Below are 15,357 nucleotides of genomic sequence, written 5' to 3'. Positions count from 1 at the left end.
TATATTTTACTCATAGAGTACCTCTCAATTCAGGCCAGGGAATAACAACAAATAGATTGTATGTATAGGGGAGTTTTGTTCAGTGGGAAGGTATAATATGTTAAGGTCTATGTCATGTTCAGGAGGAGACAGAAATATTAAGTAATTTCAGACTCTTTTACAACAATGTATAATTCAATATATATGATGAAAAAAAACTAAACTAAAAGTAACTAAAATAATAGAAATATAGTTTATCACTTCCAAACCAGCAGAAGAGGGGGAAAAGAGAATACTGAAAACTTTATCAGTTCATTAGAAGACAGGGGAGCTTTAAAAAATAAAAAAAAAGCTAACAAACAACAACAACAACAAAAATATATAATATATACATATTATATATACACACACACATATTAAAAAGCAAAGGAAAGGTATAATCAATAGAAAATAAGAAGTATAAATAGTTCCAAATATGTGAATAGTTCACAGTTAGTATGAATGGATTGATCTTTAATAAAAGACACAGAGACAGCAATTCGAATTTAAAAAATCATCTGTATACTTTTTATAGATATACCAAACATAAAACTGCCCAGAAATGGGAAAAGAAAACTGATATAGATTATGATTTTTGGACAAACAGAAGGCCAAGGTTTTAATAAAGATGAAATACAACAATATATATAAAAGGAAGTCTACCAAAAAGGTATATAATCATGAACTTATATGCAACTTGCAATATACAAAGTGAAAATGGAATGATAAAGAATTACAAATCTGTAATCATAGTGAGAGATTTTAATACAGTTCCATCCAAAACCAGTAAATCAAGCAGATAAAAATTAGGCTATAGATTTAAAATATTCTGAACAAACTTTCTACTAAAACTATAAATGCTAGATAAAATTGCTAGATAAAATTTTAAATTTATTTTTAAGATATAGTCGAGCTGATAAGAAAGGAAGGAATTGTAGGCCAAAGATGAACTAGAAGTAGGAATTCAAGGGGGTAAACAGCTTTTCAACTGTCTTTTACCATGGATGCATGGGCCAAATGCTAGTAACCTTGAGCTTCTGTTTGACATGTATGAGGAGTACAGAGAACAGGAGAGGTAATTCTAGGGCTAGTTGAAGGTGAGGAGTCTAGTAGAAAACTTGGCATAAGGCTAGGACTCCAAAGGGTTACACTTTCAGCGTAAAAGTGACCTAGAAATAAACCACTTTGTTCATCTAGACTGTGACATTGGGTAGAGATGTGTCAGAAAAATCTCTTCTGAATTTCTAACTACAAGCCAGTTTTCATGCATGTGTGGGGCCTAAATTCATATTATCTTATGGTCCAAAACTCTCCACCTAACAATTTAAAATTAGATCCCAGTTGGTAGTGCTGCCAGGTATCTACAAAGTGCAAAAATGAATGCAAATCTTCTCTGGAGGAGAAAACTCAGTATCATAAAGAAGTCCATTTTTCCCAAATTAGTCTATAAATTTAGTGCAGCTTCAATTAGAATATCAACAGGTTTTTCTTTTTTAACTTGATTTTAAAATTTATAATGAACAGCAAAGTGCCAAGAATATCTGAGACAATTTTGAAGACAACTAAGATAATGAGAGTAACCCACCCCTCCTGAAATCAAATATAATCTTAGGACAGGGATTAAGTGACCAATGGAATAGAATAGAGCTTCCAGAAATTTGACATATGGCAGCAGGGATGTTATAAATCAGTATGGAGGTGGGGGAATAGAAAACAAAATTGGTTATGTATATGAAAAATTAAAATAAAATTAGATCTTAGTCTCATACCATAATTAAAAGTAACTGCCAGTTATAGATATAATTATGAAAGCAAACCTTTAAAGCTTTAGAATAAATATAGAATATATTGATGTTCTAAGGATGAGAAGGGACTTTTAAAGACACAATACATATTAGTAATTAAATATTAATAAGTTCAACTGCATTAAAATTCACAGTACCCAAAGACATAACTGTGTGAAGATAAGCTATAGACTGGTGGGAGAAGATATTTTCAATGTACATAACTAAAAAAGGGTTTAGTATCTAGAATATATAAGACAACCCAAGAACAAAATAGGCAGAGAATCATATAAGAGAAATTTCTTGTAATATTTCAAGCAACATACTGTAAATGCAGTGCTTATTATTTTAAGCAATAAATATGAAAAATTTTCAAGCTTACTAGTTGTGGAAGTGCAAATAAAAATAACAAATAGCAAATATTGGCAAAGATGTTGAGAAATAGAAACTTTTAGATATTATTGATGGAGTATAAATTGGTAAAATTATTTTGAAGAGCAATTTAATAATATCTGGTAAAAATTGAAGATCAGTTTTAAAAAATAAAGCACATGTGTATAAGTTGATGTGTAAAGAAGGTTCTTTATAGCATCATTAGTCATAGAAGTTGAAAATAAATCCCCATCAAGAGGAAGATAAATAAATTCTAGTATACACATACAATGGAATACTATACACCAGTTAAAATGAATAGACTAGAAGTATCGGCATTTGAGATGCATCTCAGAAATTCAAGGTCGAACCAGAAAAGCAAATGGTAGAATGAGCTGTACAATGTGATACCATTTATATAAAGTTTAAAAATATACAAACATAAGCTTTATGAGGGCATGTATTTGTCTGTCTGTTCTCTGCTCTATCTCTAGCACCTAGAATTGTGCCTAGCACGTAGTGGGTGCTCATTAAGTATTTACAAAATAAATTGAATGCAAAATAATATTATAAATTGTTTAAGGATACATACCTATGAATTCATGGTATTAACAACTTGCATGGGGAGTGACAAACAACAAATTTTGGATAGTGGTTCCCTCTGGAGAGGGAGGGAGGGGAATGGGATTGGGGAGGGATATACAGGGTACTTCAGCTGTGTTTGTAATGTTTTTAAAAATCTGAATAAGAACAAAATGTTAAAATTTGATAAAGCTGGGTGGTGGGTATCACAGGTGTTATATTCTTCATAATTTTCACTGCGTTTCTAATATTTTACGCTTTAAAATTTTGTTATCTCAAAAAGACATGCCAAGTTGTTTGTCCCTACTCAAAATGACCTCTGACTAATCTGCTGTTAGAATTTGTGTTCCTTATCAATGCCATCTCTCATTTGCTGCTACCTGTGTGCCTGCCCTAGTACCCCACACCTACAAATTTGAATTTGCTTATCTGTTGGTTAGAAAAACAGATTTTGAAGATTTTTTAGAAGTTCATATAACTTCAGAATTTTTAGGATCTGAGGAATCCTCTGGCATGAACTTAGGTGTGCATTAATAATACTAACTTCCATTTTTTTGAGTGCTTACCATTTGCCAAACCTTTTGTGAAGCACTTTTTATACATTATATCGTTTAATCCTCACAGTATCCTGATGTGAGACAGATATTGTACCCATATTAAGGAATGAAGAAACTACAACTCAGATAAGGAGACTTGCCCACGGTCTTATATATAGTAAGTGGTAAACTGGAATTCATATCCTTAGACCACCTCACTGTATTGTTCAGAGATATGGGCATGCACTCTCTGGTTCTAGATCATCATTTTGCACATACTTAATAATGTCTTCTAGTTCATTTCTTAGTTTTGAGGTTTGCTTATCTTATAAAATAAAAATGTTGATAGTTATGAAGACTATTTTTTGTTGCTTCATATTTAGGGAAGGTATATAATTTAAATTCTTAAGCCCATTATACAGGCTTGCTTATTTGTGAGGACTCTGTATGTGGATTTAAGAGTCCATTTAATAATCAAGTTTCCTCCAGAAGACAACTGAGGTGATCATAAAAATGTTTATTTAGTGATATGGCAGTGAAAAAATTAGTACCTATTTAAATATCCCAGGGTCTACTTTCCTTCCCACTGTCTTTGTTGGTCTTTTCCTGATTGTTATATTTCAAAAAGTAAATGCAGTGCTTATTACTGGGAACATGAAATTTCTTACCTTGCAAAGGACATAGAATTTCACAAAACCCTGAGAGTGATATTATAGAACCGGTCTGTTACATATAAAATTATTGGCAAATGAAGATTTGATAAAGTTAGACTAGTTACCAATTAGAGAAAAGAAAATGACAAATGATGACATGATAGACACTTGCGAAAAATTATGTAAATATCTCACAGGACTAAAGAAAGGCTTTTGAGAACATTGATAAAGCCCTTGAATATTATACAGAAATGACCCTTGTATAGTACAAAACTTAAGTATGAAATAAGGATGCTGTATTCTTCTGTTATAATTTCACTGGAAGGATTATGCAAAAAACCCAAACATTTAATTTATCCTTATTCTAAGAATTTGTATATAGTTAAATAAATGTAGAGAAAAAAGCTTAATTTGTGATTTTTTGTTTTTTTTTTTTTTAAGATTAAAACTCAACAATACTTTCTTTACATTGTTCCATGAAATACTGGTACTTGTTTTAAGAAAATTCTATTTCTATTTCAATTGCTGTTATCCCTTACCACTTATCTTCTGATAATGAAGACCTCAATTTATCCAGATGTCAGTTTACCCAGAGCTGTTATAATAATATGTTGGGGTTTGATGGGGATATATGGAAAGGTTCTATAATTTAGAAACTCAGTGTGTGTGAAAGACTATGAAGTTAAAAATATTTTATAATTATTAGCTTATTAGGCTAGACTGAGTTTTAATTTGAGAGGATTGGGCCAGATCTCCAAGAACTTGTCTAAAACTTTACATTCTCTGCCTCAGCTTTCTTGTAATAAGAATTGTAGGTGCTTTAACTGGTTTTCTACTCTACATTCTTAATTATCTGTAATTTATCTACTCTCTTTACCAATGATTCTCTAATACCTAAAGTTTTAACAGGTAATACTTTGAGGCAAAAATGAGAAAACTAAAGTCAATGTATTGATTTTTTCATTAAAGGTAAACTTATTCAATTCAAAATTATTAGCTTTTGTTTTAAGATTATGTTCTTTCTACATTATTGTTATTAAAATATACTTTCATGTAATGATGGTAATTTTTTCAGTAGCCTTGTTGACAAAAATTTCAAAACTGATCCTCCACTTTATTTTTTTATGAAAATCCAACTGTTTTGGCCACCTAACAGATCTTTCTTTCTGAAACTATTATTTAATCATGTCACTCTCTCACCTCAAACCCTTTAGGGTAGACCTCTGTGGCATACAGAATATAATTTCACTGGAGTTTCGAATCCATATGTGCATCTAACTACTTTCTCTGGACTAAACAAAATATGTTAATTATATATTTTTCAAAATTTTTCAAATGTATGATGATGCTCTTATGATGATATCGATTTAAAAATTTGACTGACTTTCCAGTAGCCTTTTGTCATTGTGTGTTTTTTGCAATTATACAACTATCAGGTTTGGAAGTCATTCAAATATTTTTACTTTAAAAAGCCTCAACAGGAGAACATTTGAGATTTTGCTCCCCAGTATATGTCATCAGTTTGGCTCAAATAAACTCATAAAAATTCTCAAAAAAAAAAAAAAAGCTTCATCAGTAAAAATAAAGGGAAAATGAATTTGACAATATAATTATTAAAATTTTGATATAGTAAGAAAATATACAATCTGTATTAAAGAAATGTATGTGTAAAATATATCCAACAGGCTGTATTTGAAAAACTAAGATGTATTGTTGTTATTATAAAGATTTTATAAATCAATAATAAAAAAATACTGCTGTAGGAAAATGAGCGACGAGCATGAACAACAATTCACAAAAGAATTCTAATCTAACAATTAATATGAAAAAGTTAATCTTTACTAAAAATAAAAGTTTCAACTTAAAGCAAGATTTTTCTTTTCTAGTACTTAGCAGAATTAAAAAAATATATCTGTGTGGCAAGGGTTCAGAGAAATGGACACTCTCCTAACTGCTGGTGGTGTATTATTATGTTCTTTTGCGGATAATTTGGCTATATGTAGCAAAAGTTCTAAATTTTTTAAAATCACATTTTACTTCGCAATACACTTTTCTGGAAATGTACTTAAAAAATAACTAGGGATGTGATTAATATTTGGCTGTTAAGATGTTCATCATAGTATTTTGTAATTAAAAGATGGAAGCAATCTAAACATCCAACAATTGCATATTAATTTTAAAAAGATAAAAGGTTACAATTTATTCATACAATGAATGTTACTCAGTTATTAAGAACAATTTTGTTGACAAATCTTTAATGACATGGAAAATATTTGTAAAGTAATATTAGGTTTGAAATACAGGAATTAAGCTAAATATCAATAACTGGTTATTTTGGGTGGTGAATTTTTTCTTCATTAAAAAAATATTTTCAATGGATGTGTATTTATAATTAAGAAATAGTTACTGGGAATCGTTATAGAATAAATCTGTAATATATTCTCTATTCGTTTCTACTTGTCCATACACAGTACTCCTAATAGCCTCTCAAAGTATACCATCACCTTACATGCCTTTGTACCCTTGGCCACATGTGGAGCTCCTATTCATCTTTTAAAAAAGTCATTTCAAATGACACCACCATAAAGTCTTTCCTAACCATCTTCTTTTCTTTGTTTATTCCACACAATTATACATAGTTATATATATTTATAATGTCTTTTCCATTAAACGGTGAACTCCTATCTTATTCATTTATTTAATAAATATTTGTGAGTGCTTATTATGTGCCTGGCACTGTGTGTGTTGAGTACTGCAGATCTAACCATGAACTATGCAGACAGGTTCCCCCTGCCTTCAAGGAGTTTGTAGCCTTGTAAAGTTTATAGCCCTGTAAAGTACACTGTAATATTAAGTGTTAAATAGAAGTATAGAGTATTTTAAGAGATTAGAAGACTGGTAAATCTACCCTATGCTGGATAGAGAGGAAAGGCTTTCTGGAGGGGATGGAAGGTGAATATTGAAAAGAAAGCATTGCCAGGTCAAGGGGTAGGGGTAAAGTGGTTTCAGGTAGCAGAAACAGCCTGAACAAAGGGCTGAAATTTTAAAACCATGTTAAATTTCAGGAAGGGCATTATGTTGTTTGTGGACATTGAGGTTGTTTTCTAATAAGAAAGAATTATTCGTAATTTTATCTTGGAAGAAGGTCCAGAATTTCTTTGATTAGGAAACTATATAAAACAGTATATGTTAGAGCGATTAGGAAACTATATAAAACAGTATATGTTAGAGAAAGAATCCTAATATTGAATTAGGCAGAAATTCAAATGTGATTGGTAGGTTTATTATTTTTTAAGTATTTGTATAAAATATATTCTCATTAAAGATTGAAAAATTAGTGTAGAATAATTAATTAAAAGTCTGAATTATATAGTATATTGTCTATCTTGTAATCTTGACTGCTAAATGAGATTATTTGAGGAATGCCTTTGAATTAAAAGATGAAAATGATGGCATTTTAATAGCAATTTTTAAATGTGTGTTCTAAATAGAAAGAGATATTACTTGTAGCAGAGTAAACATTTCTCATAATTTCGAACCCTTCATGAGTAACATTTCTCTCTTGGCAATCAAATCTTCCAAATTTCCTGCCTCCTATTAAATTGTTTCTCACCATTTGTGTTTCCTATACAGATTTTAAAGTTCTTTATCTCTAGCACTGTTCCCTAAAAACCCACCACTGTTTTCAGTTCCAAATAAAAATCAGTAATGTAAAGCAAATGGATAAAATTGCAATGTGGCCCTCATTAAATTATAGTATACTTCCCTGTGATTATGTGAATTATACTTAACTGTTTTTTGTATAGCAGAATCATTGGGTTTTGGATAAGAACCATATGATTTTACTCATGTGGGATGTAAAACAGAAAGCAACAAATGAACAAATAAACCAAAAAAACCCCATAGACACAAACAACGGTAGGGTAGTTACCAGAGGGTAAGGCTAGGGGGAGATTGAAGAGGGTAAAGGGGGTCAAATATATGGTGATGGAAGGAGACAAGACTTTGGATGGTGAGCACACATGCAATTAATATATAGATGATCTAGTATAAAATTGTACACTTGAAGCTTATATAATTTTATTAACCAATGTCACCCCAATAAATTTAAGTTTGTAGTCCTTCTTTGTTTGTTTTCTTGGTTCGGTAATATAGAGACTGTTTCTCAAGATTTCTTAAATAAGAGATTAAATAAACCAGTTTTTCTTTTCTGCTTTGCAGATTTCTTGATAACCGGCTGTTTGCTACCTGCTCTGATGACACTACAATAGCACTATGGGATCTAAGAAAACTGAACACCAAAGTATGCACTTTACATGGTCACACTAGCTGGGTGAAGAACATCGAATATGATACTAATACAAGACTCTTAGTAACATCAGGATTTGATGGAAATGTCATTATTTGGGACACCAACAGGTTTGTGAATAGGAGACTATGTTAGGATTCTAAACAAAAATATTTTTTTAAGATGATAAACAAATTCAGTGTTCTGTCTTAGCTTTTATATAACTTTAGAAGAAAGAAACTAGTTTTGTGAAAAACAGTAAGTGATTCTTTTGTTACTTGAAGTTACCCATATATTGCAACAAAAAAATTTGGAGAAACTTATATGGAAAAGAGACCAAGTAGTATGGTTAATGATGAAAAATGGTTTATAAGATGAATTTCCTGAACTTAAGGAAAAATATTTTTATTTCCTTTGTGGAACTGGAGTATTTTTCAGTCAATGGTTCTTCAATTCTAAATCTATTTATTTTGTCATTTTTACACTTTGTTTTCATGCATTAAGAGTAATTAGTCTCTCTGTTGGAGTGATACTGATCTCTAGTGGAATGTTTGTAAATAATGTGTGGTACAGCTTTAATTGTCACTATGGGAGAAGAGGATTTCCACTGGCATTTAGACTGAAGGGATCAGTTTCTAAATATCCTGCAGTGCACAGGACAGTTCGCATAGTGAACCAGTTGTCTCACCTAAAATGTCAGTAATTCTTCTGTTGTGAAGCACTTCAATGAAGTGCCTCCTTAAGAGAAACTGACATTTGAGAAACAATTAAAATATACCTGTTGCTAGCTATGGTGAAATGACAATATAATAATATACCATGATCACTTATGAAATATCCTTTTGAGAGGTCATATGTAAAAAGACGGGGGATAGTCTTCAAGTAATTTTACAGATTCCCATATTGTGTGAGCAGAGGATAGAGCTGATTAGCTTTAGACCAAATCAAACTTGTTAAAATTTAAAAATAATTTTTTAAATTTAGAAATAAAATTTGAATAGGAATATAAATGATAACTTCCAAAATAGTGGAAAGATAAAAGATAACAAAACATGTTTAATCCAGTGGAGGCAGAGAAGATGGGGGGAAAATCATTTAAAAAAAACAGGTAAATTAGGAAGCACAAAATATGGTAGGCAGCTAATTCAAAAATCAGTAATTACAATAAATGTATATGGACTAAAGTAGACGGTTAAAAGATATAGTGTTAGATTAGATTAAAAAATAAAACCAAACTATATGTTCTTTGTAAAGAGCCACTTAAAACATACAAACACAGAAAGTTCGAAAGTAAAATGATGGTAAAAATAACAGGCAAATACAAATCAAAGAAAAACAGTTATATTTACATTAATAGCAGACAAAATAGTGTTTAAAGCATAGAGCATTATTAGTTATAAAAATGATATTAAATAATCCTTTATTTCATTAGAAAATGAAAGAATTCTTATGCTGTATTCACCTAATAACATAGCCTCAAACCATAAAAAGTAAAAATGGACAGAATTATAAGAAAAAAGTGAGAATCCCCATCTTAATGGAAAATATTAACATTTTTATTTAGTAATAGATAAAGTAGACCAAAAAATTAGTAAGGCTATAGGTTTTAATATTATTAATAATCTTGATCCATTAGGTATATTTAGAATTCTGCTCCCAACAAATAGTGAATACATCCTGTAATGCAAACTTAGCATATATACGAAAATGAGCATGTACTGGACTACAAGGTAAGTCTCAACCAATATCAAAGAATTGTTATTACACAAACCATTTTCCCTGACCTCAGTTCAGTTTAATTAACACAGATACTAAAAATTCTCATGTTTGGAGATTTATAAACTCATTTCCTAAATAATTCATGGATCATAGAAAAAAATCATAGTGAAATCAGAGGTCTACTGAAAATCAATGACCTAAGCACCTTACTCAAAAAGTTGGAAAAAGATTTTATAAAGGGTAAACCTAGTGAAGGTACATGTAAGGAAATGATAAAAAGAAAAAAGCAAAAATTAATGAAATTGAAAATGAAAATAAAATAAAGATTTCTTTAAAAGAATTGCTCTTTGGTAAAGTTAATTGAATCTGATTGGGGTAAGATTCATTAAGAGAAAAAAGAAGACACAAATAAAAAATTTAGCAATGAAAAAGGAGACAACAAAAAATGTAATAAAGAGTAAGATGGTAAGGACAGCCTTCTGCCACTATACTTGAAACCTTTGATAAGATAGACGGTTTACTCAAAAAATACACCTTGGCAAAACTGACCAAAGAAGAAATAGAAAACCTGAAATTGACTTATTACTAGGACTGATATTTAACCAATAAGTACAAGTTCAGCAGAAGTAGTTATTAAACAATTGAATGTCCATAATAATTGATAAATACCCACTGTCCTGAATCATCTCCAGGCATGATATCCTGGTACCCTTTGGCTATCCAGGCCCCTCTTCTAGGAATACCTCCCTCAGGATCCCTGTATGATCTAGTAGCTGAAGTCCCTTTACACAGTAGAGTAAATCCTGGACCCTGTTGCAGCACTGCCATCCAAATCAGTGTTGGCTAGTTAGTTTTCATGCAGCACTGGTTATTTAAATATTCTGAATATCACCTATGTCATAGGCATTGAAGAAATGGAAAAAAAAATCTATCAGAACTTATCTACTAATAAAACAGTAGGCCCATCAATTTTACAGGCAATTTCTACCAAATATTATAAATAACAGAACATTCTAATTTTATTATAATGTTCAGATTCTAGAAAAAGAGAGAATGTCCTTACTTTATATATGAAGTTAGTATGATCTTGATACCTATAATTAACAAAGGTAATATTAGAAGAAAAAAAATGAAAGGTCAATCTGTAATATGAATGTAGATGCAAATATTCTAAATAAAAGGAAATTGAATCTTGTAAGATATTAATCAAAATATCATGACTAAGTTGGGTTTATTCAAGGAATGAAAAAATGACTTATCAGAGAAGCAGGAGCGGGCCAGACAGCAGCAGCGAAGGCAGGGAAAGAGTTGGAGCAGTGCCAGCGTCAGGCAGACGAGGTGATGGAAATCATGTTCAACAACTTTGCCAAGGTCCTGGAGTGCGATGGGAATCTGGCAGAGCTGGAGTAGCATTCATGAGCTCAGACTTCAGCAAGACAACCAAGACCTCGGCCCAGAAGAAGCGCTGGGAGAACATCCATTGCCAGATCTACTTGGGGCTGATGGTGGGCATTGGCCTACTCGTCAATTGTGGTGCTCGTCATGATTCTCCCACAGAGATGTGAGGGCAGCAGTGCTTCACAGGCCTGCCTTCAGCAAGTGCTGCCTCAGAGCTTGGGGATTGGCCTAACTGGGCCTGGAGGAGAGGCTGCATGGTCACACTGTCTGGTTCTGGTTTCCAGAACCCTGGTGTTTGCTCCCATCTGAGCCACCCCAGTGAGCACCAATGGGCAGCCCCAATGTGCGCACCATCGCAGTTCCTATAATGCCACAGAAGGCAGTCTGCTGTATTGGCCATGCCAGGCTAGCCCCACCTGAAGCTCAGTAATAGCTGCTGTTTGGTTAAAAGCCAAAAAAAAAAAAAAAAAAAAAAAAAAAAAAAAAAAGACTTATCAATAGAAATTCTAATGTAATTTATCACATTAACAGATTAAATAGATAAATCTGTATTATTGTTTCAGTCGAGGAATAAAATTCAACATTCAGTCATACTTTAAAACAAAAGAGGGGACATCATTACCAACTTTACAGAGACTAAAAGGATTATGAAGGAATATAGTGAGCAACTTTACGGCAACAAATTAGACAACTTAGATAAACAAATACCTAGAGAGGCACAAATTACTTAACCTGACTTAAGAACAAATAGAAAATCTATAGACCTATAGACCTATAGCAAGTAAAGAAATTGAATTGGTAATTTAAAAGTCTTCCTACAGTGAAGCCCAAAAGGCTTCACTGGTGAATTTTACTAAATAAATCATACCAATTTACAGAATAAATCATACCAATCGTTCACAAACTCTTACAGAAAATAGAGGAGAGAACACTTTTTAACTCATTTATAAGGCTAGTATTACTCTGCTACCAAATCAGACAAACATCTTAAGAATAGAAAACTACAGACCAATATTCCTCCAAAAAAAAAAATCTTTAACACATTCGCAAATCAAACCTAGCATGCTCTCTTTATACACACACGCACACTCATATATGTATATGTGTATATATATGATTATACATCACAATAATTGGAATTTATCCCAGGAATACGAGGTTGGTTTAACATCCAAAAATGAATCAATGTAATACATCATATTAATATAGGTCAGAACTCATATATATGATCATCTCAATAAAGGCAGGAAGGCACTTGACAAAATCCAATACCCATGTGTGATAAAACTGGGAATTTCCTAAACCTGGTAAAGGAATCTATGAAAAATCTATGGCCAAAATCATACTTAACGTTGAAAAACTGAATATTTTTCCCCTAGGTTTGGGAACAAAACAAGGATGTCTGCTCCCACCACTTTTATTCAACATTGTACTAGAAGTACAGTTTCACTGGAAATGCAGTCAGGCAAGGAAAAAAAAGATAACAGGAACCAGACTGGAAAAGAAGTAAACTGTCTTTATGTGCAGAAGATATACTGTACATAGAAAATCTTAAGAAATCCACAAAAGAATTATTAATAAACAAGTTCAGGAAGGTCACGAGATATATAAGATTAATAAACAAAAATCAATTGTATTTTTACTTATAAACAATGAGCAGTCCAAAAATGAATAAAGACAACAATTCCATTCAAAATAGCATTAAAAAGTATAAAATGCTTAGGAATAGATTTAACAAAAGAAGTACAAAATTTGTACACTGGAAAACTATAAAACATTGCTGAAAGAAACATAAGATGTAAATGAATGAAGAGACATTCCATGTTCATGGATGATCGGAAGACTCAATATCATTAAGATGACAATTTTATAGATTCAGTGCAATCCCTATCAAAATTCCAGCTACCTTTTTTATATGAATTGTCGAACTGATTCCAAAATTTATATGGAAATGTAAATAATCCAGAATAGCCAAAACAATCTTGAAGAACAAAATTGAAAGACTCACACATTCAGAACTTAATATAAATCCATAGTAATCAAGACAGTGTGGTACTGGCACAGGATAGGCATATAAATCAAGGGAACAGATTGAGAATCCAGAAATAAATTCTTGCATTTATGATCAGCTGATTTTCAACAAAAGTCTCAATGTAATTCAACAGTTTGGAAAAGGATAGTATTTTCAATAAATGATACTTGAACAACTGGGTATCCACGTGCAAAAAAATGAATTTAGACCCTTATCTCACATCACAAAAATTAACTCAAAATGGATTTCAACTTGAATGTAAGAGTTACGACTATATAATTCTTAGAAGAAAACATGGGAGTAAGTCTTCATACAAAACACCTAAGTTGAAATGATTTTAAAAATTGATAAAATGGATTTCAAAAAATTTAAAAAGTTTTGCACATCAAATTAGACTATTAAGAAAGTGAAAAGAAAAACTACAAAATGGGAGAGAATATTTGTAAATCACATTGGATAAAGGATTTGTACCCAGAATATATAAGGAATGCTTGCAACTTGTATGTACACAAATAACCCAGTTTAAAAATGGATAAAATATTTGCAAAGACATTTCACGAGGGAAGATATACAAATGATTAACAAGCATATGAAAAGATGTTCAACATCGTTAGTCATAAGAAAAAATCAAGTCAAACCAAAATAAAGGGTGTAAACTCATAAAGGTGGGGAAATAGGAAAGGAAGCAATGACAATAAAATTTTAGAATCTGGAAAGTAGGTAGATGAGTGGCAACTCACTTAGCAACTTATTTAAACAACTTGACTTAGTAAGTGCAAGAAAGCTGAATCCTAAACTGACAGTGGGGAAAAGTTAAGAACCTAAGACAATTTATATAAAAACCTCAAAAGTCATAGGAAACAGCAACTCTAGATACTTTGTAGTAGAAGGGGTAGCTAAAGTATGGATTCAAGTGAAAGATATTAAAGAACTTATATTTCTTCCTTTAATCCATACTGCTGGGCAATTAATTGACTTCCCATTTCAGAAGAAATTTCAACTTTTATTCTCTAAAGAGAGTAAAATAGAGATTCTCTGTATCAAAGGATGCCAAACACAGTTGAAGGCTTGGGCACCTTACCAAAATTAGGAAAGTTGAGTGACAATATGCATACTGAATATTGAATTCAGTGACCCTTAGCTTCTTCAGTTACGAACCAAAGATACTGAAATTAGGAATTTCTTAAAAATTGGCTTCATCCTATGTAGTAGAGCTCAAGCCTTGGAACTCTGTGCTCAGAGTTCCAAGTCAGCTTTTTAGTTCCCTACTCTTAATTATGAATAGACAACTAAAGATAATCAAACATTTGAGGAAAAACTTCTAATGTGTTTTATTTATGTACTTTAAGAAAATTTTGTTATTACTTTCCAGTATACCTTACATTGGTTAGACATTTATATAGTTTATAAAACAATCCCCTTGATAACCTTTTCTCTCCTCTGGCTCTATACCTAGCCATTACATTCCTGCTGACTGCATTCCCTGTGCCTTGCTCCCATCCCCATGACTAACTACCAACTACTATTTTGTACTTCATTAACCCTTCACCCCTTTCTCCCAGCCCCTCAACTCCCTCCCCTTTGGCCCTCACCAGATTGTCCTCTACACTTATGAGTCTGTTTTTGATTAGTTTGTTCTTTTTGTTCCTATTTATGTACTTTTCTGTAGGTATGATACAGTATACAATTTTTAAAAGATTAACTAAAATAAAATAAAATAAAAGAAGGAAAAAAGGGGAAATAGGTAAGAAATAAAAATCTATCCAGAAGACCAGGCAGATTTGATAAAGAGCCAAACAGAATTTAAGGTAAAAAAAAAGAACTATGGACATTTAAAAAAAGACGGGTTACATAGCAGATTAGACACGCTTAAAAAAAGATTGGAAGATATTGAATAATGTAACACGGAAATGAGGAGATAGAAAACATGAAAGAGCAGTTATAAGACAAGGACAGTCAAATGTGAATGTTTCAA

At 31.6% G+C, this 15,357-nt stretch overlaps 1 protein-coding gene across 1 annotated transcript in view; it reads left to right on the top strand.

Annotated features, from left to right (window-relative positions):
* DCAF10 (DDB1 and CUL4 associated factor 10) overlaps positions 1-15,357 on the top strand; it is a 44,216-nt gene that overhangs the window by 14,356 nt on the left and 14,503 nt on the right. The window contains exon 3 of the mRNA XM_016146239.2: positions 8,167-8,364. Coding sequence (XP_016001725.1) covers positions 8,167-8,364 — 198 coding nt within the window. The remainder of the gene's footprint in view (positions 1-8,166; positions 8,365-15,357) is intronic.

The sequence above is a fragment of the Rousettus aegyptiacus genome, unplaced genomic scaffold, assembly GCF_014176215.1.
Source record: "Rousettus aegyptiacus isolate mRouAeg1 unplaced genomic scaffold, mRouAeg1.p scaffold_m13_p_3, whole genome shotgun sequence".
NCBI lineage: Eukaryota > Metazoa > Chordata > Mammalia > Chiroptera > Pteropodidae > Rousettus > Rousettus aegyptiacus.
This window is presented reverse-complemented; position numbering and strand designations above follow the sequence as displayed.